At 28.1% G+C, this 27,782-nt stretch overlaps 1 protein-coding gene across 2 annotated transcripts; it reads right to left on the reverse strand.

Moving 5' to 3' along the window:
* Positions 1-3,216: 3,216 nt before the first annotated feature.
* Positions 3,217-20,952, reverse strand: Bm3481 (the record flags this gene model as incomplete). 2 transcript variants are annotated; one of them, XM_043080089.1, is made up of 17 exons in its annotated part: positions 3,217-3,390; positions 3,594-3,714; positions 4,285-4,553; positions 4,917-5,202; positions 5,435-5,575; positions 5,785-6,053; positions 6,294-6,476; positions 6,599-6,799; positions 7,084-7,288; positions 7,533-7,717; positions 8,110-8,355; positions 8,779-9,030; positions 9,147-9,355; positions 10,456-10,565; positions 12,296-12,529; positions 13,896-13,971; positions 20,907-20,952. In XM_043080089.1, 17 exons carry the CDS (start codon positions 20,950-20,952, stop codon positions 3,217-3,219), a joined length of 3,207 nt encoding a protein of 1,068 aa, XP_042936023.1. The 2 variants fall into 2 exon arrangements, with proteins under 2 accessions (XP_042936023.1, XP_042936024.1); XM_043080090.1 differs by lacking the exon at positions 20,907-20,952 and adding an exon at positions 17,400-17,430.
* Between the last annotated feature and the right edge of the window lie 6,830 nt (positions 20,953-27,782).

Raw genomic sequence — 27,782 nt, forward strand, 5'->3', positions numbered from 1 at the left:
ACTGTATAAATTAGCTAAACCAAATAGAAATCATTTTTTGAATAGATCCAAAAAAAAAATTCAAAACAAAAAAAAAGGAAGAAAAATAGAAGGCAAAATGAAGTGATAGATTTCACAAAGTATAATTAATGGTAGACACGATAGTTTGATTAATTAATGAACATGCATCATTGATCAGGAAAATATATATAGTCCATTGAATTGTTTAAAAAGTAGGAATTTCAGATTTAAAATTTTGTCTCAAGTATAAGCTATGCATGAATGACATCTGTCATATTTAATAAATTATTGTTATTAATTATTATTATTATTATTATTAATACTGTTATTGTTAATCATTGATTATTATCACTATTATTATTATTGCTAATTATTTAAATGTTGAAAATTTAATAACAACTGACGAAGACTTTTTTTATTACATCATATTTATATAAAATTTCTCTCAATCAGTGTCAAAATTTCATATATTTGAAAATACTGCAAACCGTTACAAATTCAGTTTCAAACATTACTTTTGTGCATTTTTTTGGAAAAAGATTTATTAAACCAATAAATAAAATAAAAAAAAAACATTATTAATTGAAATGGAACTGAAAAGGAATTAAATACAACAAATTCACTGCATGCGTATAAATGAATGAACAAATAAATGTATGAATGAGTTAAATCAGTCTGTTAAATCAATCTTTTTAGAAAAAAAATTTTTTTTTTTTTTTTAGTAATTGAAATAAAATAAACAAGGAAAAATGGAAGTAAAATTGAATGGATGATGTTTATTATTTACTTGCTTGAAATTGAAAACAATTACATTGTTCATTGCTAACATCTGTCATACAAAACAGCGCGCACTGCAAGCTAGCAAGCAGGCAAGCAAGCTAGCAAGCAAGAAAGTAGGCAAGCAAGTAGTAGCAGTAGCATTAATTGTTAAGCAGTAGCAGTAGCAGTAGCAGCATTTTCAATCATTTGTCAAATATTTCGAAAACCAATGGATGAATATAAATACTAATAAATTCCATGTCATTAGTCTTTTCTCTCTTCATTTCTTTCTTTTCCCTTCACTTTCTCTTCCTTTCATCTGTTATTTCATTTTTCCCTTTTTTTTTTTTTTTTTTTTTTTTTGTTTTCCTTTTTATTTCTGAAAAAAAAAAAAAATGAGCAAAACAAAAAGAGAAAAATGAAAGATTTGAAATGAAATGAAAAAAAAAAGTTGTTGAATTGATGGAAGAAAGAAAGAAAGAAAGCAAATGTAATTTATAGTTTGTTATTTATGTGAAATTATAAAAAACGAAATTGTCTCACATTTTTTTCCTACAATTCAATTTCTATTTTCTTTTTTTTTTTCTTTTGTAGGATAAATTTAAACTTTATAATATGCAAGTTTATTGCGCTAATAATCGATATGAAAGTTTTTTTTTTTCTTTTACAGATTTTTATATAATTTTATTACATTTAGTCTTCGAATTCAGATCCAAATGAATAATAATAATAATTTAGCTGATCGTTTATAGTGATCAAACACGCACGTCATTAATTTTATTTATTAATTACACCTTTCGTTAGTTTTAATTATTTTCTCTAATCAATCTCAGCTCTAACCAATTTCAGGCTAACAATTTGGAATTCCACCATTCCCATAATTAATAATTATCCTCCCAATACCACCAAAACCAATATTTTAACTGTAGCATTTAATTTTTAAAATATATATTTTCAAATTGACTTTAAGATGTTGTTGAGATATTGTGAATTTGATTCAAAAGATATACAGATGAGATTCCTCTTCTAGTTTCATTTTAGCAACAAATTTTTGTCACAAATGACATTAAGATACCCTCCGATAGCTGATATCCTGATATCAATTTTATGTTTCATCAACCAACAACAAATGTTTTCCATTGATTAATTTATGATCAAATACAATTCAAATAATTAACAGAACACAATCTTAATAAAATCTTTAAACATTAAATACAAATTTCAAACTATACAAAAAACGGAAATAAAAAACATGCAACAATAAATTCTAAGAAATTTGACACTTTTAGGAAATATATTTGAAAAAAAATCACCTTATGAAATGCCTGAAAAAAAAAAAACTTCAGTGTTATTTTTAGACAATTTATAACTTTTACAACGAAAACTTTAGTCAATGCATAGAATAACATTTAAGAATTAATCATACGGCAATATCATCAATTAATGAGCCAAGCTTTGCAAATAGACTGGAATCATTTATGTCTTCTTAAGTTTTCAGAAATAAAAAAGAAGGTTCATTAGACACTTATGCCTTCTTTGCTTTGTTCTATTTCCGCTTTGAAATCCATTCGTGGTTCGAAGACTTGTCCCTCAGAAAAGATATGCACGCATCAAAAACTTTGTGTATTTTTTAAAATCCACAAAAATCATTTGAATAATTAGTACTAATAAGAAGGCAAATATATATATAACGAAGAGATCGGCAATACAAATAAAAATAAATGGAAAACTTTATGTACAATGAAGAAGACGAAAGGGAAGAAAAAAATAGAATTGAAAATTTCATACAACTGATAAACAAGTAATATTATTGAAAGATTAATATTGATTATGAGAGATGAAAGGATCATTTTAAGTAGTAATAGAAATCAGCCACTCCCACTTCAGTATGTAGCTTAATTTCATGAATAAAACCACTACATCATTAATTATACAGAACTTCAATCATTTAGAAGAAATTATGTATAATCTCTTCATTCCTATAGATTAAGACGTATATTACTATAAAAATTCGGTAAATGATACTTCCAACACAACATCACACACATTCATGCATTCCTCATAAAACTGATTTGCAAAAAGAAAAAAAAAGAAATAATGAAAGTGCAAAAACCAGCGAAATGATGTCAAAAAATGCAACAAAATCGATATAATTTCTTATGAAAAGAGAAAACGAAAGTCTCTGAATTGCAAATAGGGGAAAATGTGAATTAATTGGTTATTATTACCTACAGAATTGCATAATTTCTGTCCTATTTGAAACAGCTTTATTTGTTATGCAATAACTAACAATTAATAAAATCAAACAAAACGAAAATTTCTGAAACAATCTTATCACTTTATTAAATTCCTCAATACACCGGGATTCATTTGAAAAAGACAAAAAATTCCAAAAATGCTTCAGTAAAATAAAAAAATACTAAAGCCAATCATATTGATAAATTTAAACGTTAAACATTAAAAGTTCATTGCAGTTTGACAGCGACGATAGAAAATTAAATTATACTCATCAAAGCTACGTCCACGTTGAGATTCATTCATATTGCATGATTCGGTACTATAGCCAATGCGAAATCGATATGCACTATGCACATAATTGCCAACTGGTAACTCATAGATTCCTTCTACTATCTGAAAAATTAAGGAGTTAAATAATTCGAAATGATAAGAAGCATAACATGACAAGCAATATTTGCCTGTAAACGATGATAAAAGTGATAAATTATTCCTTTTTTAAATATGAAATGGATAAATACTTACAAGGAGCAGTTTGTAATGATATACAAAGCAAAAATTTACGAGAAAAAAGAAATACAACCTCGAATAAAAAATACCTTTTGAACTACTGGTTGTTTTCCACGATCTGTCCTTATAGCATGTTCATCATTACACGGTTTTTGATCAAAATCTCGCAAACTACCACAATTATCAATATAAGTACCACTATCTCCAACACTAAAATTTAAAATTGAACAGTTCAAATCTATAGAAAATTATAGAATAATATAAATCTATACTATTTTATTTAGAAATAAGGAGAAAAAAGGATGATAGTGTATGGATATCATCCAGGCTGTCTATTTGCAACTAAACCAATATACCTAAATAAGAATTACAAAATATTTTTGAGATTAAAAAATTTCTTCTCTTATAATAAATTGACTAAAATTTAATCTCATTTTTTGCAATAAATACTTCATTGAATACTTAAGCTTACTCGTTGCACTAGACAAGAAGAAATGAACCTTTTTAATCTATCTAACCATGATCCATATGTCACATTATTCGTTGGTAAAAAAAGTTATGAGCAGCATTAGTAGTAACCTACTAACAATGTTCAAATGACTTAATAAAATAAAACACTTGACCTACTCCTCAGAAGCAATTTTTTTAATATATTATGGATGGTCTAAAAACAAAACAAAAGTACCTAAATTAAACGTTAAAAAAAAAAATCAAAAACCTTCAGCTACTATTTAATAATTATGTACTACATACGAAAAAAATTCCTAGTGTGAAACATACTCAAATTTAATTTCCAACGGAACTGTTGGCATAGTCGGTGAAATGGGTATGTAAAGGGTGTAGAGACCACGACGTGGTTCACAACTATCGTTTATACAATATCGACCATCGATCGTTACATTAAAATCCAATATTTCAATGATAATATCTGATGCTAATGATGAAAAAACGGCTCGTCTATCGAGAGACAATGGTCGATTTTCCGAACCATTTCTGACTTTTAAGAATGATTGTTGTTGCTGCGATAGAGTCAAAACTGTTTGCTGATTCTAAATTGTAAATGCTTGCAATCTTTTTTGTTAAAAAAAAAACTCAACAATGTCTTGAAATATATATATATATAAAATTCCAATACTCTTGTAAAACTTATTTACTTAAGCTGATATTTCTGTTTGTTTCGGCTAAAAAGATTAATTGGTCACGCAAATAAAGTTCTGTCAACAAATCTGACCAGTAAAAATTTAGCAGAATGAGACAGAAACTACCACCACTTCCCTCAGAGTTAACTTTTTTTTTTCTAGAAAAATGAGAACATCGTTTTTTTTTTTTTCTTTTTTTTGTGCTGAAAATGAAATCTCAATGGATCTATGGAATCAATTGGGAAAATTAATTTAAGAATTAAAAGTTAATACCTTATCAATAGAAATATCATTTGGTACGTTATATTCATCACGTTCCATGCAACAAAACATATGACAATACATATGATCGCATGAAACGCTTAAAGGTGGCGCATGTGGTTGAATTGGTGGCTTCCAAATATTATCTTTGACTTGAACAATTTGACCAATTTTACCACCCTGTTCCAACACTACTGGTCCATTAGTGCTACTACTTTCAAAAATATACGGCCGTTTCTGATATCCAAATGTTCGATTATGCCAGTCTAGCACATATAATGTTGACATTGCTATTAAGCTTAAAGGAAACCAAATTAATCTTCAATTTTATTAGTGAATTGGTAGTAACATTAAGTTCATATCTTTTATCAGTGAATTAATGTACGGACAAAACATGTTCTTGATGTGCTACCAGTTTTTAAATAATTTCGGGAAATCCTGGAATTTTATGATAAATCGAACAATTTCTGCATTCAGTTGTCCAATCTACCTTTATATTTACAAAAACAATATGACGTTAAAGAAATTACCAAATAGCCATTATTCCAACAAGAACGACAATTGTTCCCTGCGTTACTTTCGAACTACACAATGGAGGTTCCACACGATGACAAGATGGATTTCTGCAATGCCAGTGTTTTTCACGATTTCTGCCCCGTTCTTTATTACTCCTGTAAAATAATACTGATAATTGCAAAGATCTTTTTTGAAAAGCTTCAAAAAATGAAAAGTTTTGAATTAACAAAAGATATTAAATAAATAAAAATCGATATAAATGCTGTAATTTTTTTCATCCTCAGAATTCTCCAGGGCTTTCTAACATCGCACTCTTTTTCAGAAAAAAAAGAAATTCCAGAATTCTTTTAAAAAAAGCACTCACCTACGATGACATTTGTCCCGTGAAACACAGGATGGAGTAATTGAAGCAAGTGATGTATGCGATGACATAAAGCTTGCTTTATCAGAAAATCCAAGGTCACTAAGGCCGCTTGCTAAGCTGCCGACATCCTTATTTTTCCGCCGATGTAATCTGGCTAATTTGTGAGATAACTTTTCAACAGCTTCAATTTTGTGCTCCAAATTCCCTGTAAGGCGGCAAAGTTCAGTTGCTGCTGCAACTGTTTCATAGAATATCCGCGAGTCATCAACCTAAAATTTGGATCAGTCTAATTTGGCTACACGATTATTTAAGTCATAGCTTATCTGACAGTCCAGTTATTTGTTAAATTTTCAATTCAAGCCGATAAATATTATGACCAATATTTAAAATCGCTATTCTCACAAGCGATTACATTACACGACCTCTTGCACTGTAGAACGAGAAAAATCAAATAACTGAAGAATTTTTCAAGTTCCAAGAAATCTGCAGCTTTAAAGAAAATTATGCACCTGTAAGTAATCTCCATTATCGGTCACGGCATCTGGTAAAATCTCGGCTAACTCTTGAGCAATAACGCCGACCCTGTGACGATTTTCCTCCGACAAACCCCATTTTAGCGCTATTTCTGGTTTGTAGGAATAGCCAACAACACGAATTTGGGCAAGATGAGATAAAGCGATTTTGGTATCCACCTGTTAAATTTTCTTTAAATGTTTTATAGATTCTCTTTCAAAAAAAAATCTTTTCCAACTCTTAAAAATAGTAAAATTATTTAAAAAATATCGAAACTATAGGAGATGCATCTAAATTGAACCTCATGGATTTGTTCTTTCATTCGACGATCGGATGGGCGATGCACAACTCCAGAGCAATAGATGTCACCACCAACAGTCAACGGTGCAACAGCTCGATCCGTACCAATTGCCACCGAACCACTATTATAATATAGAGTGGAACCATTCTTCTGCCAAGTAGCATCTGAATCCGGTGGCTCAAACTGACCTGGATTTGAAGCCTGTAATAACAGAAACAATACTAAATTAATGGATATTAAACCAATCCTAGACATCTTATCAACTATCTCTGTTTTAGTAAAAAATTTATTTCCAATTATTGATTTTCTTGCTTATTGTAATTTATAAATAACTTCAGTTGCTATCAATGTTCTATAGACATCATCTTCTAGCTAACTAATATTTCATTTCGCATTTCATGCATATTTCCTTGTGATCGGTCGTAAGTTTAATGAAAAATTGACTGGAATTTCAGAAAACAATAGAAAACAACAGTAAAGCTTACTCGAACAATTACTTTCTCGGATTGATAGGCTTGAACAATTGCATCATGTCCATCGGCAGTACACGCAATCAAACGTACAACAAGTAGAAAGTATTTCTGATCAGGATTTGGACGACCGTTTTTTCGCTGATTATTCATCGTTGTTTCTGAGAAATGCAGCCTTGGTACAGTCACTTTTGTCATACGTCGTTCATGAATTTCAAGTCTGAAGTGCAGAATTAGAACCAAGAGTTTGAACAAATTTCGAATTTTGTTATTTAAGCTTTCATAAAGTAATGGAACAGTGCAGAAGAAAAATGAAAATCTTGAGAATTTAAGCGTATAATCATTTCAAAAGTAAGATTTTTATTCTTTAATAAAGATAATTTCGTGATATGAATAGCTGTCTAAGGCAATTCATTTTATCAGTTTTGTAAAAAAAAAGTAAGAAAATAAAAAAGGAAACTTACGACACAGGATCATGAGGTACTGGCCTTCTATCCGTTGTTGATTGCTTGATTTGTATCTCTGACGTTGGCATTTCACTTTTTACACCACAAAATGCTAACTTAAATTCTTTTACCATTTTCAATTCGTTACCTATTTTGACGAAATTTGGCGGATGATTATCAATTGCTTCGATGTGTACAGAAATCTGGAAAAAAAAATATATTCATTTTTCCCGTAACACTTTCGAACTATCCAGAAGACACTTTTAACAATCTAAATGTATAAATAGTTATCTGAAGTAAAGGTAACAGGTGTCGTCGCACGAAGTACAGTTATGGAAGTAATGTAAAGAACGAGATATGTAAGATGAAGCAGAAAGGAACTGTGAAAAGAAAAGTGGCAGCAACACTACGAATAATTATATGAAAAAAAGAATGAAAGCATGTAAATAGTAACTAATAGGTAATGAGCAAAAAAAAAAAAAAATTCATTCTCACAAAAAGAATGAGTTAAAATTCCTGCTAAAATATTGCTTTTGAGTAAATATTTCAGTAAACAACGAAATTCGTTTATTGTCATAATGGGAAAAATTAATACCTGAAAGTGATTTTTCTTCTGATTCACAAAGCAATTATCCATAGTACTGTAATTGAATCCTTTATCCGCTACAACATGCATTTCCAGTTGATGTAACGGTCTTTGATTGATATCATACAAAGTAGCCCAGTGTTCTTCATTGAATGCAGTGAATTTGATCGCTTGCTGGTGGAAACTATCATCAAAATCTTCTACTGTAGTTACCGGCGATGATATGACTGTAAGTTGACTGGGTAACGAGAATACCTGAAAGATCGTAGTGACCGGTCTTTTAAATATCATTACTTTTAAATATCATTACTAAATTTACAATAAAAATCCCAAATATTTCATGAAAATTAAATTACAAATTTCCAAAGAGCAAATATTTAATATAATCTAATCATCTCCAGTTATATTCGACTGAGTAAGGAAAAAAACTTCCGGAACAACAAGTGATGAGTTTTAGCACAATACTATTGACTGCATTCTGCTGTATCACTTACAGAAATCAAAATTAAAAAAAAAAAAAAAATGCATATGTTAGACAGACATTTATTCAACATTATATCATCTCAATATTTGCAACAATCTAAACGTCTGAAAAATTTCCAAAAATTTAGGAGTGAAAAAACCGTTCTAAGCAAACTTTTCTTCAACTTATACAAACGAATCAGGAAACAAATTTACCTTCTGTGGTTCACTTTTCACATTAGCTGATACCGGATTATGTGGTTGTTGTTGCTGTTGTGATGGTGGTGGTTGTTGCTGCTCTGATCGCATACGTTTACGACTTACTTGGCCATCGCTCTGAGAGCTCGAACCATCTCCATCACTAGCTGCGGAACTGATTACATTACTATAGGGATCCATCTGATAATCATTATTCTGGATCAAATAACCACTATTAACTGGTCTCATGTTGACAGCTGGAGGTGAAACCTGCAAGATTTTAATAATTCTAATAAAAAATTTCGAAATTTATAAATGCGTGAATTAAAATTAGACATTATTAATTTTTCTTCCTCACAATTCAAATATAATCAAAAAATGAACACCTGAGGTAATGCAGAAGGTGTTGACTGCGGCGGATATGCACCACTATTACCGATGAAGTCGGATTGTGGTGATGGTAAAACATGCTGCAATATACGATTACCAAGATGATTCTGTTGCAAAAGTTCCTGCGGTACTAACATATGTGTTGCTAGATCAGGCCGTACACCAAGGATCAGGCCACTGCCGTTCTGTTGAGTACCATGGATAACTGTAAATTTCATCATTTTAAAAAATGAATTTGTCGTCCTTTTTTTCTAAAAAAGTTACTGAATTTAAATTTAAAAAATTTGAAGAAAATGTAATATACTTTATGCTACAAATAAAGTTTTCTCTTCCAAAACTATATGCCTAAATTTACAAGAGATTATAAGAAAAATAAAGATACGTAACAAATTCATCCTAGAAAATAAGAAAATAATTTGATGCTTCCTTACAATATGCGATCCCCAATTATTTAAATATGAAAAAGGACAAATTTTTATTAAATTAAACACTGGTTATGGAAGAAAAATGTGAGTGAGTACGTCTGAGAGTAACTGTGTTTGTATATCCAATGTAATGTACATATACCAGTATATATACAAATGTTTATATTTTTGTATTGATATACTTTAACATACGTACATGAATATATTTTACAGAAAAAAACTCTTCTCTACGAAAATTGTCTCGTAATTCTTAGGTTACAAAAGAGGGAAAAGGTCATTTTGTGTATGAACTAGTGAAAGAAGTGAACTGAACGAAAGAAGGCCAGTTCATCATCCATTTCACGTTTTAAAAAATTTTCACCATTTATTTATAACAACTCTTTCAAAAATCGTGAATTGTAGTCGTATTTCCTCCACTACTTTTCAAGGTGGCATTTTAATTATAAAAAAAAAAAGTTCGTTTGGCCGAATCCCTGCCATTTCATTGCGTTTTTCTGACAATTTACCTTTTGTAATGTCCGAAACATTACTACACAATTCTTGTAGCATTACTACACAATTAGTCGAAATGTTACCGCTATACTTCGCAAACCCTAATGAACACTGCTCGGTTTTAGGCCGAAACAATTATCAATATTATCTTATTCAGTTGGATAATCAGATCGTATTTTTTCATGGCAGTATGTCATACTACATAGCCATAATATTCGAGGAATTAGAGATTAATCAAACTTCATTGGTTTGTTGAAAACATTTCAATTATTAACGGCAGTTCTCTCCATCACTCAGAAATCTGTCCGATAATTTCATTTGTTGTTAAAAATTCAAATTGAAAAAAAAAAAAGGACCAAAAGTTCATGAAAAAATGAACACAACTTACGTTGATAATTCTGGTAATTATCCGGTGAATAAGGTGAATCTGAAGTGGAGCTCGGTGAGCCCGATGAGCCAGCGCCTGAGATATCCGTGATTGGTGGACTATCAGGTAACCTAAAGTATGTATGGATGAACACTGTTTAAAATATGGAACGAAATCACAAATATACAAGAACTTTTAAAAACAACAAAACTTAAATTTAAGTCTTCTACAAAAATTTTAACTATTCAATTTCAACAAAAAAATTCCCAATTTATTAGGGCTTCAGTGCTTTCCAGAGCTATTTTACTTTATAAATTATCACAATAAACTGAGATTACTCAATTTACACTCACATTCAAGTAAGCGCAAATCAAAAAGAATAAGAAAGTTTAAGCGGAAGAATGTTTCTGAATTATTTTCATCATTTCATATGGATGCTTGTTTTTCAAATTTCACTAATATAAGACTTAAGTCTATAAAAAACATATTTTTATATCCAAACTTTAAAAAACATCTAAAAAACAAATCTAACAGTTGAAGTATATGGCCAATATATCAGCCTGCACTAATAATTTTTTTTTTTTTTTTTTATTTATGAAATTCAGTATTCTCAATTACTAAACTAGTTTTAATTTAAGAAAAATTAAACTTTATTTGAAAAATCATTAAAGTCATATAAAGTTTTAACAAGTGAATGATATAGGCAAGTTAGGCAAGTAACTTATCTACGAATTAATCAATGCAAACAAATAAACACGAAAATGAATGAAGAGATGATTTCGGTGCCAGGAACCATTCCTCTTCTTCCGAACAAAAAAAAAAAAAGTATGAATGAGAACAACGAGAGCGGTCATTTGATAAATTGAATGAATGCAACAGTTGCTATGCCAATTTAGCTCATTGCTTCGAAACATTTCAAATAAAGCAGTTAGCAGTAATGGTTAAAGAAACTTTTGAAGCTTGAAAAATGATAGAGAAAAAAAGAAAAAGATACAGTGGTATTTCCCATGAATTTACTAAATAAACCCTATCAGATAGCTTTATTTCGATGGTCTTTCTTCCTCCTTTTCGTTTTTCCTATTTCTTCTCATTTCTCGCTCAATAATTCTTTTTTGGATTTCTTTGAACAAGAGGATACAAAAGCAGAACAAAATTTTCGCAACATCTTTCCCGTCTTTACCATCAATCTATCTCTTCCATTTATTTTAAATTTTCATTGGTAGTAAGCATTACTAAATTAATTTGATAAAAAATGAATGAAACAAACTAGGCATTTTGAAAGATTCCTATTTTCTCGTAAATATTTTACAAAACCTAGAAGAAATTTATACTAGTTGAAATGAATGATCCGAAAAGTAATTGGATATCATTTGAATGCATGTTGAAATGACAACAGTGCTAAATTGATTAAAAATGTCACAGTTTTCCGTTTAATATCATTAAATCTTGAATTACAAATTCTGCACAATCTCAATAATTTTCATACAAATTTACTTTTTAAATTGCTAAGCTGATATAAACAACAATTCCATTACGGATGATTTTTATTGACAGATTCCATTTCTATAGCAAAAGAGTTACAGCTATCCTAAACTTGGTTAAATCAACAATCAAAGCGATTGGCAATATTATTTCTTTTTTTGCCTTACGAAGGAATTTAACCTTTGTTCATTAGTTTATATTTGATTCAGTTTTGTTTGAAACTATATAGAATATATGCTCATTTCCAATAATACAAATAGTTTGGTTAAAACAAAACTTTATGCAACAAATTTAAGTGATAACTCGTAATTACAAAAATTTCATTAACTTAATCCAGAACGATATCCATTAACCGGTTATAAAACAACAAACATATTACCTGGCTGGATTCTGATACATCATTTTGTTGGCCGCTTCGGAAATTGCAACAGTTGTGATGTTTTGGTGCGATTGCGGCAGTGGCGGGTGATGCTGCTGTTGTTGTTGCTGATAATGATGTTGCTGCGATTGTTGTTGTTGTTGATGTTGATGATGATGATGATGATGATGATGACCTTGTACGTGTTGCGAGATGAACCGAGTAGTATCTGCTACAGGACTATCAATCGGGGTGCTGCAAAACTACAGTCCTTTTTAATCCTAATGATGGCGGTGGTAACAATGACAGATGAAAAGTACAATTGTAAAATTAGTTTCAAATTGAAGGAAGCATATACTTCGAAATTTAGAAATTCTCAAGTATATCAGTTAATGAACTTTTATATTTGTAGATAAAAAAAAATTCCTCAACTTCATTCAATAGACCTAATGCTAAAGACCAATTGATGGAATAGCGAATGCAAATGTTTTACTACATATTCTTAATATTTAGATTTTTCATTAAGTTCGAAAAAAAGTCGAGAATGTGAGAAACCATTAATAAAAATGTGAAAGATCATTAATTAATATTACGAAAAGGTTTTATAATTTTTTTTCCTTTCTAATTAGCCGTATGATATTACATCAAGTCATTTCATGCTACTCTTACAAACTTCATTTCTCTACAGTTCAATACTGATATTAACAGATACACACACTTCGTTTCTGCTCTAAGAAAAGGTTTCCCTTTTCTGAATAGACAATCAAAAAACCTTGAACAATTCAAAGGTACATGTAAAAAATTATTTCCACCGTTATTGTAAGAATTACTCTATTTTTGTAAAGGTTAGAAGAAAAGTCTCATTTGAATCGTTTTTTTTTTTCTTTTCACAAAAATAGATGTTTAAAAAATTTCAATCATACCGTAATAATTATTTTTTAGTAAATCATGACATTTTCCCCATATAATATCTTTAAAAATAATAGTTTTCTTACCTTTTCTTTAATTTTTTTTTTTTTTTTTAGTTTTCTTACCTTTCTTTAAAAATAATAGTTTTATAATAGTTTTCTTACCTTTTCTTTAAACGTCTTCCTTAATTTGATATTTCTAAATTACTTTCTAATTCCAGTAAAGAACTGGAATTAGTTCCACATATTAATTCTTTAAATGGTATTAATAAAATAAAACAATAGTCTTTTACTAACATTTTAAAATCGTGATTATAATAAGAAACAGTTCAGATGTACTGCTAGTGATATCCAGTAGTTATTACAATAGAAAAAACTTTTGAAATGACCGGCAGTAATTTCTCTTATGAAATACTTTGGATCTAAGTTATCATCGAATTAAATTTTAGTAGATTACCACTACATTTTTTCTAGTTCATTATTCTCATATTTTCCAGTTCAAAATATCAAATTAGACTTATCATTCGAGTATGAACGGAACACAAACTCTTATATTCTGAATTTAGCAATTCCAAGATTTTTGTCTTTGGTAACTATTTATTTTCTGTCTTAATGTGCTTCCGTTACCTTTTATTCCATATCATCCTTTTTAATCACTATTACGAAGAATTAAACGAAAGAAACATACGATGAAAAAAAAAAGAAAATATCACCTGTTCTCGTCCAAAAATCGCACAATATCGAAATCACCCGTGTAATCGCTCAGTGGATCACTAAACGCCGTATCCTCTGCAAAAAAAAGAACAGAAGATAATAAATATGATATAACAAGGATAAAATGTTACAACATCCTCAATCACTTAAATGTACAACTTTAAAGAACAACTGATATCAACCATCGCCGCATCACAACCAAAACTATCTAGTCATCCATCACGCAGTTTTTACGATAATGATCTGATTAGAAGCTGAAAATAGTTAAACACTGAATTTCTGAACGACAATTTCGATACCAGTGGTCAGTTTAATCTATCTCATGATTAAGAGTAATTTGAATGCTACTATATTTCTATATCTTTTGAAATTATTTCAAAAACTTTCGTTCCCTAATTAATCTTCAGTTATCTCAATTGACAATAATCTCATATAAATCCAATTATCATTATCAAAAAAGAATAGATCCTAATAATCCGGAATTTATTTGTGTGCATCATAAAAATACTACAAATATTTTTTTTTTCTTTTTTTACTCTATCAGTTTCAAAAAACATATTGTTTGAAAAAGTGCTCTTTTATGGAATATGACAGTTTGTATGCGACTCATTCTTCCTACGTCAAAAAAATACTGATATTACCAAGAAAAAACTAAGAAAAAAACACATGTAATAATGATGATAACCTATTGATATGAATTATTTTCAGTCATCCAAAACAGACTAACAGAATTACTTAGTGTAAGATTCACCGCATTTGTAAGCAAACGGAAAAAGGGATGGAAGTAGGAATAGAAATATGGGAAGAAATAATAAATATAGCATTAAATAATGAATAATTTATTAAATTTTTAGTGCATTAAAAAAACTGAATATAATCCTTATTTTCTTGTCTCATTTTTATAATGCGCTCTTCTTTTTCTAAATTTCATTTAGCTTCTATTTGGAACTAGATACATCAGAAAAGAGCTGAAAAGTAATGATACGGGACCAGTATAAAAAGGAAAGACAAAACTAGCTCTGCTTTCTGTCCTTCCCTGCTCTATGCTTAAGTGTGACGTTTTGGTGCCAGGCGGTAACAACTTTAAAAAAACTCCAAAAAAAAAAAAAAAAAAAAGGAAAATCCTTTTTCTATTCTCTTATCCTGATCTAAAACTAATGCAGTACGGATAAACTTAGTTTACTTTGTATTTTGCCATATACGTATATGTGTCATAACATTTCACGCATGTATATAAATGTTACCAAAATTCACACATACAACTAATACACCTCAGTAAATTTACATTCCATTCAAAAATAACAATACGTATATAACACACATAACGTATCACTTAGCACATAGTTCTGAAATAGGAAAAAACTTTAATTTCATAAATCTTCCTTATTTATCACAAAAAATAATATTCGCTTCCCACATTTTAAATAGTTATCGCACTTTATGAATATTTCTAATTCTTCGAATAATACTTGTACTTTATTAGTTGGATGATTCCGTCTTCCACCTTTATTTCAGTTATCAGTAACGATATCAACTTGGTACATCATTTCTTCCTCTTTTACTTTTTTCATATAAATGAGTAATTTTATATGATAGAAAATACCGATGACAAATCTATGATATATTATATTATTTTAGGAACATCTTTAAATCATTGAAGAAAAACATAATATGTTATTGACATTAACTGTCTATGATAGGTTTTTATGATAGGCTACTATGAGTCAATAAAAAAAATATTCATTCAGTATTTTCATGATTATCAATATTTCCATAAACTATTTGCTCCTGAAATTATTACGATTTATTGCAACGATAAACAAATCTTTGGTAAGAAATCTAAGTTAAATCTACAGTTTAAAATTAAATTTACGTCAATGATACATTAATTTTATGATATATGATGTATATGAATGATATATAAATGATATTTATACAATTTCCGAGTCGTATCCTAAAAATTATCAGTTAATAGATAAATTAGTGTTATATAAAGAATAAAAAATAAAATTTCTTAACATTTTCAAACAATTAGCTCACAGATTGTTGAAAGAGCATGATTGTGCCCACTTCTCTATAATTTATTCAGGTCATACGTTACAATTCATGAAAGTCAACAATTTTCCTCCATCTTTCTTCTCACATTCAATCATTCATGTTCTAACAGCACATATCTTTAATCATATCTGCATTCCGGGAGAACAAAAATATAAAATATCTTTAAAAAATAAAATTTCTAGCAATAATTTCCATAATGTATTTGCCCACACTCTTCCAATCCATAATCACTCTTAGTTATTAGTCCATCCAATCTTCGGTTTCAATTAAAATCAATCATTCTTTCACCTTCATCATCTACACCTAAATTTGACGAAATTTTCGAAATCGACCAAGCGATGATGCGCTCCAACATTCTTCCATGACAATCTTCTCCATCTACTCCAACTATTACAAAAAAAAAAAAAAAATCGTCGAAAATATGGAAGGATTCGGTCAAAGTGGTGGTCATTGAACAAACTGGGTCACTTCTCCATTCATACGAGTTTACGATTAATTCATTCAAATTATCTTTTTGTTAATATTCACAAGGAAAAAAATTCTTTTTTTTAATCAAAATTACAAGAACTACAAATCTTTCGCTCAAACTGAAGTCCTGTCACACTGCTGAATCTATATCAATGAATCCAAAACATCCATAAATGAAAAGAGAAAAAAACAAAAAAAACACAAAGAAAGACCTGTTTAATATTAGAATAAATATTGATCCTAATCTTCTTATATTCTTTAAAAAATTGCAGTTTTTATGTTGCTACAGGAATTGATAATCCAAAAGATTTAGACATTTCTAAATGTTTTGTGAGAGCAATTTTTTTCGTAATCACTAATCATGACTATTACATTTAATGTTAATCCGAACAGTGCTTTACTTTTCTTATTCCCGCATACGTCATAATAATTTCGAAAACTATCATCAAATTCACAAATACTAAGTGATCTACCTAAGGATTTTATCATTCCTAATTCACTCTTCATTCCAATCAAATCAAATTAATTATCAATGAAAAAGTCAAATGAAGTGTGCAAGATCTTAGAATCAATTGTGTTTATACTTGAGAATCATATTTCATCCTCTTCCTTTCTTTCTTCCATCTTTGTAACCGAAGTAAATAATCAAAAACCTTCCATCTAATATTAGTGTTAACTGTCAGATAAAGTTGAATGACCAATAAAACACAAAACAATAAAATGGGAATCAGGAAGTTAGCTAAGAAAAAATGAAAAAAAAAAAAAGAAGGAAACTGATGATAAACTGCTGCTTCTTCCTTTATTCTATCTTTTCACCTAATCCATCGAATTAAGGAAAAATAGGAGAAATATCCGCCCCCTATCCTGATATGAAATATGAGATACTTATTTTTTTGAGGAAATAGAGTGATTAGGTGTTATTCAAATTAATCGATCTAATCCACTGATTATCAATCAGTCAACCAATCAATGTCCACCTTTTGAATAAACTGTCCGCCTTTTAGCCATGCAGTTGTTGTCGTTGTTGCTATTATTATTGTTGTTGTTGCTGTTGCTGTTCTTGCTATTGTAGTTGGTTGTTGAAGTTGTTCTTATCACTAGGAGCAATATTTCATGAGAAATAGTAGAAAATTGCGATGATAAGAAAGGCCGACAATTAGATGGATCAATTTAGAGAGTTTTTAATTTGTTACCAGTTGTAATGATAGTGGTAGTAATGGTAGCAATCGTGATAGTTGATCGTGGTCAGTTACAAGGATATCTGTCGATCGGTGGTAGTAATGATGGTGACGATGATTGTGATAGTCGTAGGAGTAGTAGGGTGGTAGTGCTGGGATGGATTTAGTATATCGTCAATGATGTCGTAGAAATAGCAGCAATAGCTTCGGTAATGATCAGTGCAGATTGGTAACGAACGATGGTGACAATGGCGGTTTGTGTCGCAAACGATAATAGGTTTCTTATTGGTTCCTCCTTTTCTTTCTTTACTTTTTCCCCTCTCTTTTTGTCACCACTATTGATGATACCTGCAGCTGCAGCAATTCCAGAGTTATTATTCTGAATACTTAATGGATAGATATCTTTACTTTAAGTGTATCACAAATTAAATAAAATACATTTTCAATATAAGAGTACCAATTATTTTTCTCAATTCAATCGTATCCCCCAAAATTACTCTAAAAAAAAAACACACACATACGTCGATATAACCAATTCGACAGTATCGTGGGAAACTTCCCAGTAAGTTTAATTGGAACTTCGCTAATATCTTGATGATTTCATAGTTATTTGAGAAGTTACCGATGATATCCAAGGAATTTTCAATGAGTTAGTTCCTCCGTATTCGCTATAGTTTGTAGTAAATACCCAAAACGAAATTAGTGTAGGTGTACGACTGTATGTGTGTGTATGCGTATGTGTATGTGTGTATGTGTACGTATCTATTTGTCTGTCTGTTCGTTTCTATGCAGAATTTTCATCTTAAGAGAGGATGATCAACGGTGATTGTTGGTGCTAAGTGGGTAGGGGTTTGTGCCGGTGTAGTTCAAAACATCGTCGAGAAAAGTCGATTTTACTATTTCATCCCAATCATCCTCCCTCTTCCTTCTTTAACTAATACAATTTGGAGGTCTCGTCCCTTTCCGCCGTACCAGCCTGTGATAATGTCGCCAATGCCTTACCAATAATACATACGCACACTCCTCAATCAACACATATATATACTACTTTACTAATATGTTTGAGCACTAAATACTATATGTAATGTATAATCGTAAGGCTATTTCAATTTCGATTCATTCATTCTGGCCCATTTTCACAATTTTTCCTATCGATATCGACACTTCAATCTGTCACTATACATTATATATATGTACAAAGTGATAGACCCAGAAAATGACAGACGCGAGTAGATGAATAGTTAATGAAATTCCCACCAAATCATTCATGACAACAAAGTACTTCTGTCAGAGAGGATAATTACCAAACATGTCACAATGAGGTTAAAAAAAATTGAAATAGAAAACTTCACGTTTAGAATGTTAAAATTGGTGACATACAATTTATCAATAGTCTATGTATATCTCCAAGGGCATTTTGTAAACGAATGATCAGTTTTTTGAACTCTTCTTAAAAATCTAATATAATTTTTACCCTGCTTATTCCTCACTCTCATCCTTCCTACTACTATCATGATTTTTTTATTTTCCACTTTTTCACATTAATTTTTTCAAAAAAAATTTTTTTTCGTTTAATTCTTAATTTAAAAAAATTGAAAATGGAAGTTTCTACAAGACACATATATGTCTTTCATGAAATTTTTCACCAAATGCAAATGAAAATCTATGTGCTTCCATATCTGTATCAGACTTTCGTCTTAAATCCCGACTATATTCTAGAATATCGATATTTATCCCAAAAATTAAAATATCGTGATTTACAGTTTTGCTGCCTTGAATATGCAAATTACGTTCAAGTAAATTTCTATTTCTCTCACAAGCGAACCTTCCATAATTTCGACGATCAGAAATATCGGTGCTGCTCCGAGCATTCATATTAGCCAAACAACCAGAACTACAGGAAATCAAACTTAAACATTCAGTGTAACATCTTTTCCATTCTCTTTCACATGTGGTGTAACTTATCCGCATATCATTTCCATAAGTTAGGATAAATTTAAAAAGTTAAATTCAAATTTTAGTCATTTATTTGCGAATAACAGAAAAAAATGGAACAGTTCCCGAAAATTATATTTAATCAGCTAGGTTGTTTGACTTTAATTATTTCTTTTTATAATAATACTACAGATTTTCTCTCAATAAATTTTTTGCTTCAAATTAGGAAAATTGAATAAACAGATGGAAAAAATGGAAATTTTCAAACAGTTTTAACGAAAAGAGAGGAAAAAATAAAGAACGGTTGAATTTGCACAGCTGACCTCAATTTTACAACCAAGAAAAAAAAAAAAAGGGTGAGGGTTCAGCGGAATAAAACGCGGGCAAGCAACACAATAACTAATTTATTTAAATCTTACACAACACTGAAGGTCATTTTTGCTCCAAAATTCCCAAAAATTTATTACCGAACAAATTTACCGTGGTTATTTGAATACTTTGTGAACACAACTTTATAACTTGTATTAAACCATCCATGGGAAAGAGGATAGTAACAATAACGCTTGTTTAACCAGCTCATTTTGTTGATTAAGTAATAAAATATGAAATTATCTCAATTATATTGCAAATATACAGGAGTAATTTCCGAGTATTTGACTCGATAATTTACCCATGTTAAGCTATGCTTATGAGATTGCTTATTCTATTTTGAAAATTTGTGGATGAGATACATTCGATATAGCATAATAAAACGACTACTTTTTTACACAATATCAACGATCTCTTGCCAAAAACTTACAGGCTTTACATCTTGATATCATGTGGAAATACTAAATGCCTCAGGTAATGTTGAAAAATGATAACGACGGAACATATCTTTGAAAGTTTCAAACAAGCGGAAATGAAATAAGTTGCAAGTTACTTTGATTAAAGTTAAAAGATTAAGTGGATTATACGGAAAGATTCATTCGTGAAAAAAGGCGAAATCCAAAATGCTATCAAAACTATTACTAAACAAAATACTTTACAACAACAGGTTGTAATGGTATGATGTTTAAAAAAAAATTACACGACTTTATAGAATCTTCTTCGGCAGCGTTACTAAATCTTTTCAAATGAAAAACTCAAGAAAATGGCTTTCAATTTTAATTTGTGCTTCAAGAGGACGTCAGATAATTTTGAACTAATTGCATATTTAATATATTAATTATCAAGGAAGAGAAGACCACATTTCAGAGCAAAGAATGCTAATTGCTACACTGAAATTGAAAGTATCGGTTTAGGATAAAACAAGAATATTACTACAAAACTTGAGAAATTTTATTTTCATCTCCAAAAAAATCTGCATAAAATAAAGAATAAGATCCAGACCTTCGAAGCAGCTGTCATCAATATCCCTGAATACCGAATCATCCATCGTCGAACATCATTTGTTTTCTATAAAATGCTGTAAAAAGCAAATAAAATTAGCTACGAAATTATCATTTATAACGAAACAAGCTATAATACATTCGTAAAAAGAAAAATGATCAGCGAAAAGATAATACGGAAAAAAATCAATCAACAATTGGATAAACTTAACAATAAAACTATTAAAAAAAAACTTAAATAGCTTGACTAAGCGCAGAAATCTTAACATTAAATCAAATTTCATTTTTCTGAAAAACTAATAAAAATAGTAATTCATTTTAAAACAGTTAAGTAGTTTCAAACTTATTTTTATGAGTTATTATTGACTTACTAAGCCAGTTCGTTGATATAAGTACGAGAAAGTGGTAGAACGAAGAAAAGAAAAGCTTTACAATACTCTCAAATGTATGTGTATTACATTGAGATTTAAGTGATTCTTAGTGATAAAACTCCGTCAACTATTTAAAATATTGCTTGAGAAATCGAAACAAAATTATTTGAAAGAGTTATTCCTGATTAATTAAGCAAGTAAATTACAAAATAATTCGAAAAAAGATCAATCAGAATGGTAAATTTGAAAAACACAAATACGAGTGTTTTTGTACAATGATGAAAAAATATCAATAAAGAATTACTTTAAATAACTGCTGCAATCATTAGCTTTTATTATTTCGAAACATTTTCATGCTTTTTTAGCACCATTTACTAACCTTATAATTATTATTAATCCTATCTCTTTGTGATTTATATTTTTTTCTTTTTACTTTGAACCATTTTCCCAAACATAAACAAACATAAGAAATACTGGCTAAATGTTTATTTTTCTAGCCTATATACTAGAATTTTATTTTTTTCTTAAATGACAATATTTTTTTTTTCATTTTTCATCCATTAGCTTCATTTGAGATTTCATAATTCATTCCTCAATTCACAGATAAATTTCAAACTATACAAATTCATTAAAATGAAAACAAAATACATTCCACGTTATCATATGATTGTTATCATTGTACTTTTTTCCGGATGGCATTACAGTGAAAATTCCGTGTACCGTACACGTAATCGTCTACGAGATAAGTAATAACTAGCGTTGAAAAGAAGAAATATCACGTATTCCTATCTTTATCGCTACCACAACGCTATACAATTAGCATTTCCACAAACCTGAAATGACAGACAAATGACAATGAAAAAAAAAAGAGTACGCACCAAGCACTTCACGCGTTGCGGATCCTCTATGACAAATGGTCTCACCATGCAAACATAAAAATCCCACAAGTATAGGGAGCATTTGTTACTTTTACATTTCTCTAATGTTATACTTATGATTGTATTTGTTTGTTAAGTCAATTAGCATTAGCTATTTCTATGCTAATACATATTTTGATTCAACAAAGATTGGAGAAGGAAAAGGGACAAATAACTTTTTTCGAAGCAAATAAATGTTTAAATTTATACAAAGAATTTAATTTTATTTTATATAATTTTAGCTTTAAAATTTAAAGCTTAAGATATCTACAATTGTTCAAATGCAACTTTACATGATTTCAACATTTAGGTTATTCTTATATAGTGTTAACATGAAATAATTTTCAAAAAAGATTCTTATACTGTTAACTGTTACAAATATTCCTTTAAATGCAACCGTTTAAATGTTGGATGTTAGATAGACTTCCGGTCATTCCGGATGTTTCTTTAATTAGCACACTTTGATAATAACATGCATTTTGAAAGTGTTAGACTGAAAGTGAAAAATATTCGATAGTTTTAAACTCAATCTTCGATAACTTTAAAATACGAAACCTTCTTATTTCTTATTTATCCTTTTTTCTCCCTCTCTCCCTCTCTCTCTCTCTTCCTCCCAATTATTAGCACAGTTTATCGAATATCCTAAATTAAAGTTGATAGAACTGTGTCGGTTTAAATTCCAATTTCATTTATTCTTGTTAACAAAATCTTTATCAAAATCGGTTTAATTAAATCATCAATTTTAACTATCAATTTAATCATTAACAAAGGAAAATTCATACTTTATAATTTTATAACCATTGAAATCAAAATGAATCATTTTTTTCTTAAATTCTTTAAATTTGCATAAGAATTTAGGCACTATTATTTATTCCAATACAAAAATATAACTTATAAGGTTATTTCAGTTTACTGTTAACTTAATATAATGTCAAATGAGGCGGTTGATACTAAACCAGTTATGCTACGATGTCCAATTTGTGAACGTTGGCAAATGGTTAATGAAATGCGTCAACTTTTACCTTGTTTACACCTGTTTTGTTCTACCTGTCTCAATAAGAAGAAAACAGATAAGGTTAGGTTAGATACTATAATTTACTTGGAATAATATTGATTATGAACGAAAGGAAAAGTTGGTTATTTCTTACAAAATCGATATTCATACAGTTTCATTTTTATTCCGGTTTTCTGAAATTAACCAAAATCAATAAAGTAGACAAAATTTAAAATTTTTGAAATATTAAATAGCTAAAGTTAAATTTGAAATTAAATAAGAATTGTTTTTAATAAATTTTGCGAAGTATTCAGATATGTCTAATGCTTCATTGTTTTTCCAATATTTGCACCGGAACTCTCACACTGAATAATTGTGATAACGATATGTGTCCTAGGTAAGAAAGCTTTTTAATTTAAATAATAGTTTAAAAGTTGTACAAAAATAAACTAAATTTTTCTTTTAATTAATAAATTTAAATGCTTAGTAACTCACAAAAATTCTTACTTTTATTATTGTTTTTCGTTAAAACATTATTTTTCAAAATTCTTATCACATAAATTCATTTCTTTTCTCATTTTTTATAAATGTCAATTCTACGTTGCATACTTCAGATTTAGCAGTATGATATTTACTTGAACAAATAAAAAATTGATCAAACTCGAGATGCAAAGATTGAGAGTAAAAGAGAGAACAACATGTAGAAGGGTTGCAAAGATTGAAAGTAAATAAAGAAAACAGTATATGAAGAGATAGTAGAGATTGGGAGTAAAGTAAGAAAACAATATCTGTAAGTACTGTAAAGACTGAGAGTAAAAATTAGAAATTAGTATTCGGAAATTTTATAGCAGTAAAATAATAAATGTGAAGAAAATTTTAAAAAAGGAAAATTAATGAGAATTATAGTGCGTAATATAGGATAAAAGTAATTATTTAATTATCTACAAATAATTGTTTGTCATGATGAAGCTCTCGAGATTATAAATAGTCTTTAAAAAAAAGTAGTAATATTAGCTATCAAATTTTTTTCTTCTGTTCAACGAATTTAAACTTGTATGCATTTTAAAAACTATAAAATAATCAACTGATGAACTTTGCAAAGTTTGTATTCCGTCCACATTTTTCCATTGATTTTAGAAAGATAATAGAAAATCTATTGACTTTTAAAAATAATTGATAATAATTGAAAGTTAAAATTTTAATGGAATTATCAAAATTTCAACTGAATCATTTTAGATGGCAAAAAAAAAAAAACTGATAATGAAATTTTTATTTTTAAAAATTTGAATTCATGTGTGCTACGGAAGTGAAATAATTTCATTTTATTTAAAAGTGGTTTACTTGAAAAATGTTTATTTACTGATAATTTAGAATGATGATAATGGTAAGTATACGCTTATTGTTATATTTACCACTTACATGCTTTAGTGAAATCAGTGGAGTTTAAAAAATAATTTGGATATAAACAAATAGATAAAAGTAATAATATTCAATACTAACAGAACTCGTAAAAAATTTGGGATAAAATTTGAAAATTAAAATTAAAAAAAAGCAAATGGAAAGAAAAAAAAATCTCTGTTATTATAGGAAATTATCATTTTATGACTCAAATCCTATAGGAAATTGCAAGCATGAATTGTGCAGTCCGTATCCAAAATTCAACCAGCAGGTTAAAAAAAATAATTTGAAAATTTTTTAGAAAAAGCAAAAAAGAATTAAATTAAAACTGTGTGGATAATTTATTAGAAAGAATTAATTATCAGTATAAAAAGGAAAGATTAAAGATTTAATATAATTTAGATAAAAAAAATTTTTTTTTGAAATTTCAAAGATTCATTATTAACTCCATCATTTATTATTGACAATAAATTTTATAATTAATTTTATGAAAAAATTTGTAATAATTTTTTTTAATAAACAAAATTATGGAAGGAAAAAAACATTGTTCTAAATATGAAAAAGAACATTTTTTATATATTTTGTTAATCTTTTAATAAAACAATCATTTGATATTGTATTATTTGTTTCAGTATGCCCAGTATCAGACTGCAATGAGCCATTAAGTGACAGTGACACTACTGAATTATGTGATGGTTGTAAAAAAATTTTATTAGATGTCAAATACATTGTCACCAAATGTTGCAATGCACGATACTGTCTTCAATGTGCAGTTAAAAAATCATTTCTCAGTTTAAATCGTTTGTTTTAATTTTTCAAAAACAAATAATTAATTATTTGTTAGCATTTTTTATATTTTAAAATATTGAAATATGGAAAGGATGATGAAAATTACATTAAAAAAAAAATACGGCAAATTAATTTATATCCAAAATATAAGTTTAAAAAATGGAATAAGTGTAACTAGGGTGAAAAAAAGCCAAAAACAAAAGTAAATGTAAGAATAAAAATAAGTTTTTTCTTTTTTTTTAAAAAAAAAAAAAAAGAAATTAGTATAATACGTGTTTTCACGTAATTAGTATCGTATAAATATTTGTAAAATAATTAATATCTTGCATACATTTTATATAAGTTAACATAAATTTTCTGTTTTCTTTCTGTATTAATAATTATGTAAAGCAGTAATTCGGTTAAGTGTTTATAGTTCAATCGTAAATTTGATTCTTATTCCGTACGTTTATGCATTAAATTTTTATTAAATGAAATTACAATATTTTATTTGATTTACTGAATTATATTTGGTCTAAATTTTTTTTTCTGATTTTAATAATAAATGTGTTACATATAACTTGAATGACTTACAAAATTTATTTTTAAAGATTTTTTTTTTTTTTTTTTTAAAGAATTTAACATTTTTGCACTAATAAACTAAACTAATATAACATTTATTTCAATAAAATATTATACCCAATGTAATGAGTATTTAGCGGAAGAGAGTTATGCAAATGTCACATGTCCAGAAGGTAAATGTCTCGAAAAAGATTCTCGAAATAGCAAAAATAATCGTCCTTCCCTTCAAGTTCGTTTTTCATTTCATATTTAATTTTTTAATTTTATTGTTTTTTGTCAAAGTAAAATATTATGTTAAAAAACAAAAAAAATATTACAAAGAAAAAAAAAGAAAATTACATTTAAAAATTTTTGAGAATTTCTTAACAATGTTTGATGATTAAAATAATAAAAATGATTCGTTAACCAATCAATCGATCAATAAACAAAAAAATTCATTAATCAATCAATCAATAATAGATTACTCAATATTACATATCTTAATAATCTAATAAAAACTTTTTGTTCATACTACATTTGATTCTTGAATAATTTTTGTTCTAACCATCAAATATTATTAAGACCACATGCTAGCATGTAAATAAATTAGCAATTGTTAGAAAAAAAGAGCAAAAGATTTGAAATAAATGAACTAAAAAGTATTAGTAAAGATGAGCAATGCAGTACATCTAAGTTAATCTTTGTGACAAAGCCAAAAAGATTAATATAATTTGACAATTTCATTCTCAATTTGTACGATTGTTATTGTCAGTTAGAATAAAAATAACCCAATTAAAACAAAATTTGTTTGAAAAAAATAAATATTTAAATAGAATTTAAAAATTTTAAAAAAAATTAAGAAAGATGAAAGAGAAAAAAAGCTAAAAAAGAAGGAAAAAATTAGTTGAAATAAATGAAATAAGAAAATTTTTAAGTGATGAACATAACGTAGCGTTATTGTACTGATTAAAATAAGTATTTGAGGATACAATTTTAAGATTTCACATTTTATTTTTTTTTTCATTCTCTTTTTACTCTTTAAAATACAAAATGTAAATTTTAAAGTTTAAGTAAATATGAAAAAAAGTGGGCGACAATTCTTCATTTTTTCTTCTTTTTTTTCTCGCTATTAAATATAATTGTTTGAGTATGAATAAGCAAGTATTTAGATATGAATAAGATAAGATGGCATGAATAAATTATTATTTAGCAAATATTCTCTCCGAAAATTTTTTTTCTGATTATTTCCGACTTACTCATTCAGTTTGACTATTTTACTTATTGTTTATTTTAAAGTAGGTTTAAAGTATTTGATTTGCTTAATGATACAGTTTACTAATTTATATATATATATATATGATTAAACATTCGACTGATTGATTTGCAAATTCTTAACTTATTCTGATTAACTTTGCAAAATTAAAATGAACAACTTTAATTTAAATCAATAGTTTGGTTCTATGTAAAATTGATTTAATCACATTTTAAATAATTAAGTCCTGAAATCTTTAAAAATTTAAATTTTAATGTTTGAAAAAATTTTAATTTTTTTTTTTAATAGATTTTTTTAAAATAAATCATTAAAAAATTGCACTACGGTTATTATTAATTATTTCCGGAAATATCATTTCATATAAAAACGATTAAAATTTATAATTTAAATTTTATCTAAATTCGAGCAAAATTTCATCATTATTTAAGTGATTACTTTTGATTTCATTGTTACAGTTGTTGAATTTAATAGTTTTTAATTTCTTATTTTGATATTCCAATCAAAATTTTCCATTGTAATCTCAAAATTTAAATTTGTTTCACTTTTTCATTAGCCTAATTTCTCTTTCCCTTTTTTTTAAAAGATAGCTCAATGT

This window comes from Brugia malayi, assembly GCF_000002995.4.
Source record: "Brugia malayi strain FR3 genome assembly, contig: Bm_v4_Chr3_scaffold_001, whole genome shotgun sequence".
NCBI lineage: Eukaryota > Metazoa > Nematoda > Chromadorea > Rhabditida > Onchocercidae > Brugia > Brugia malayi.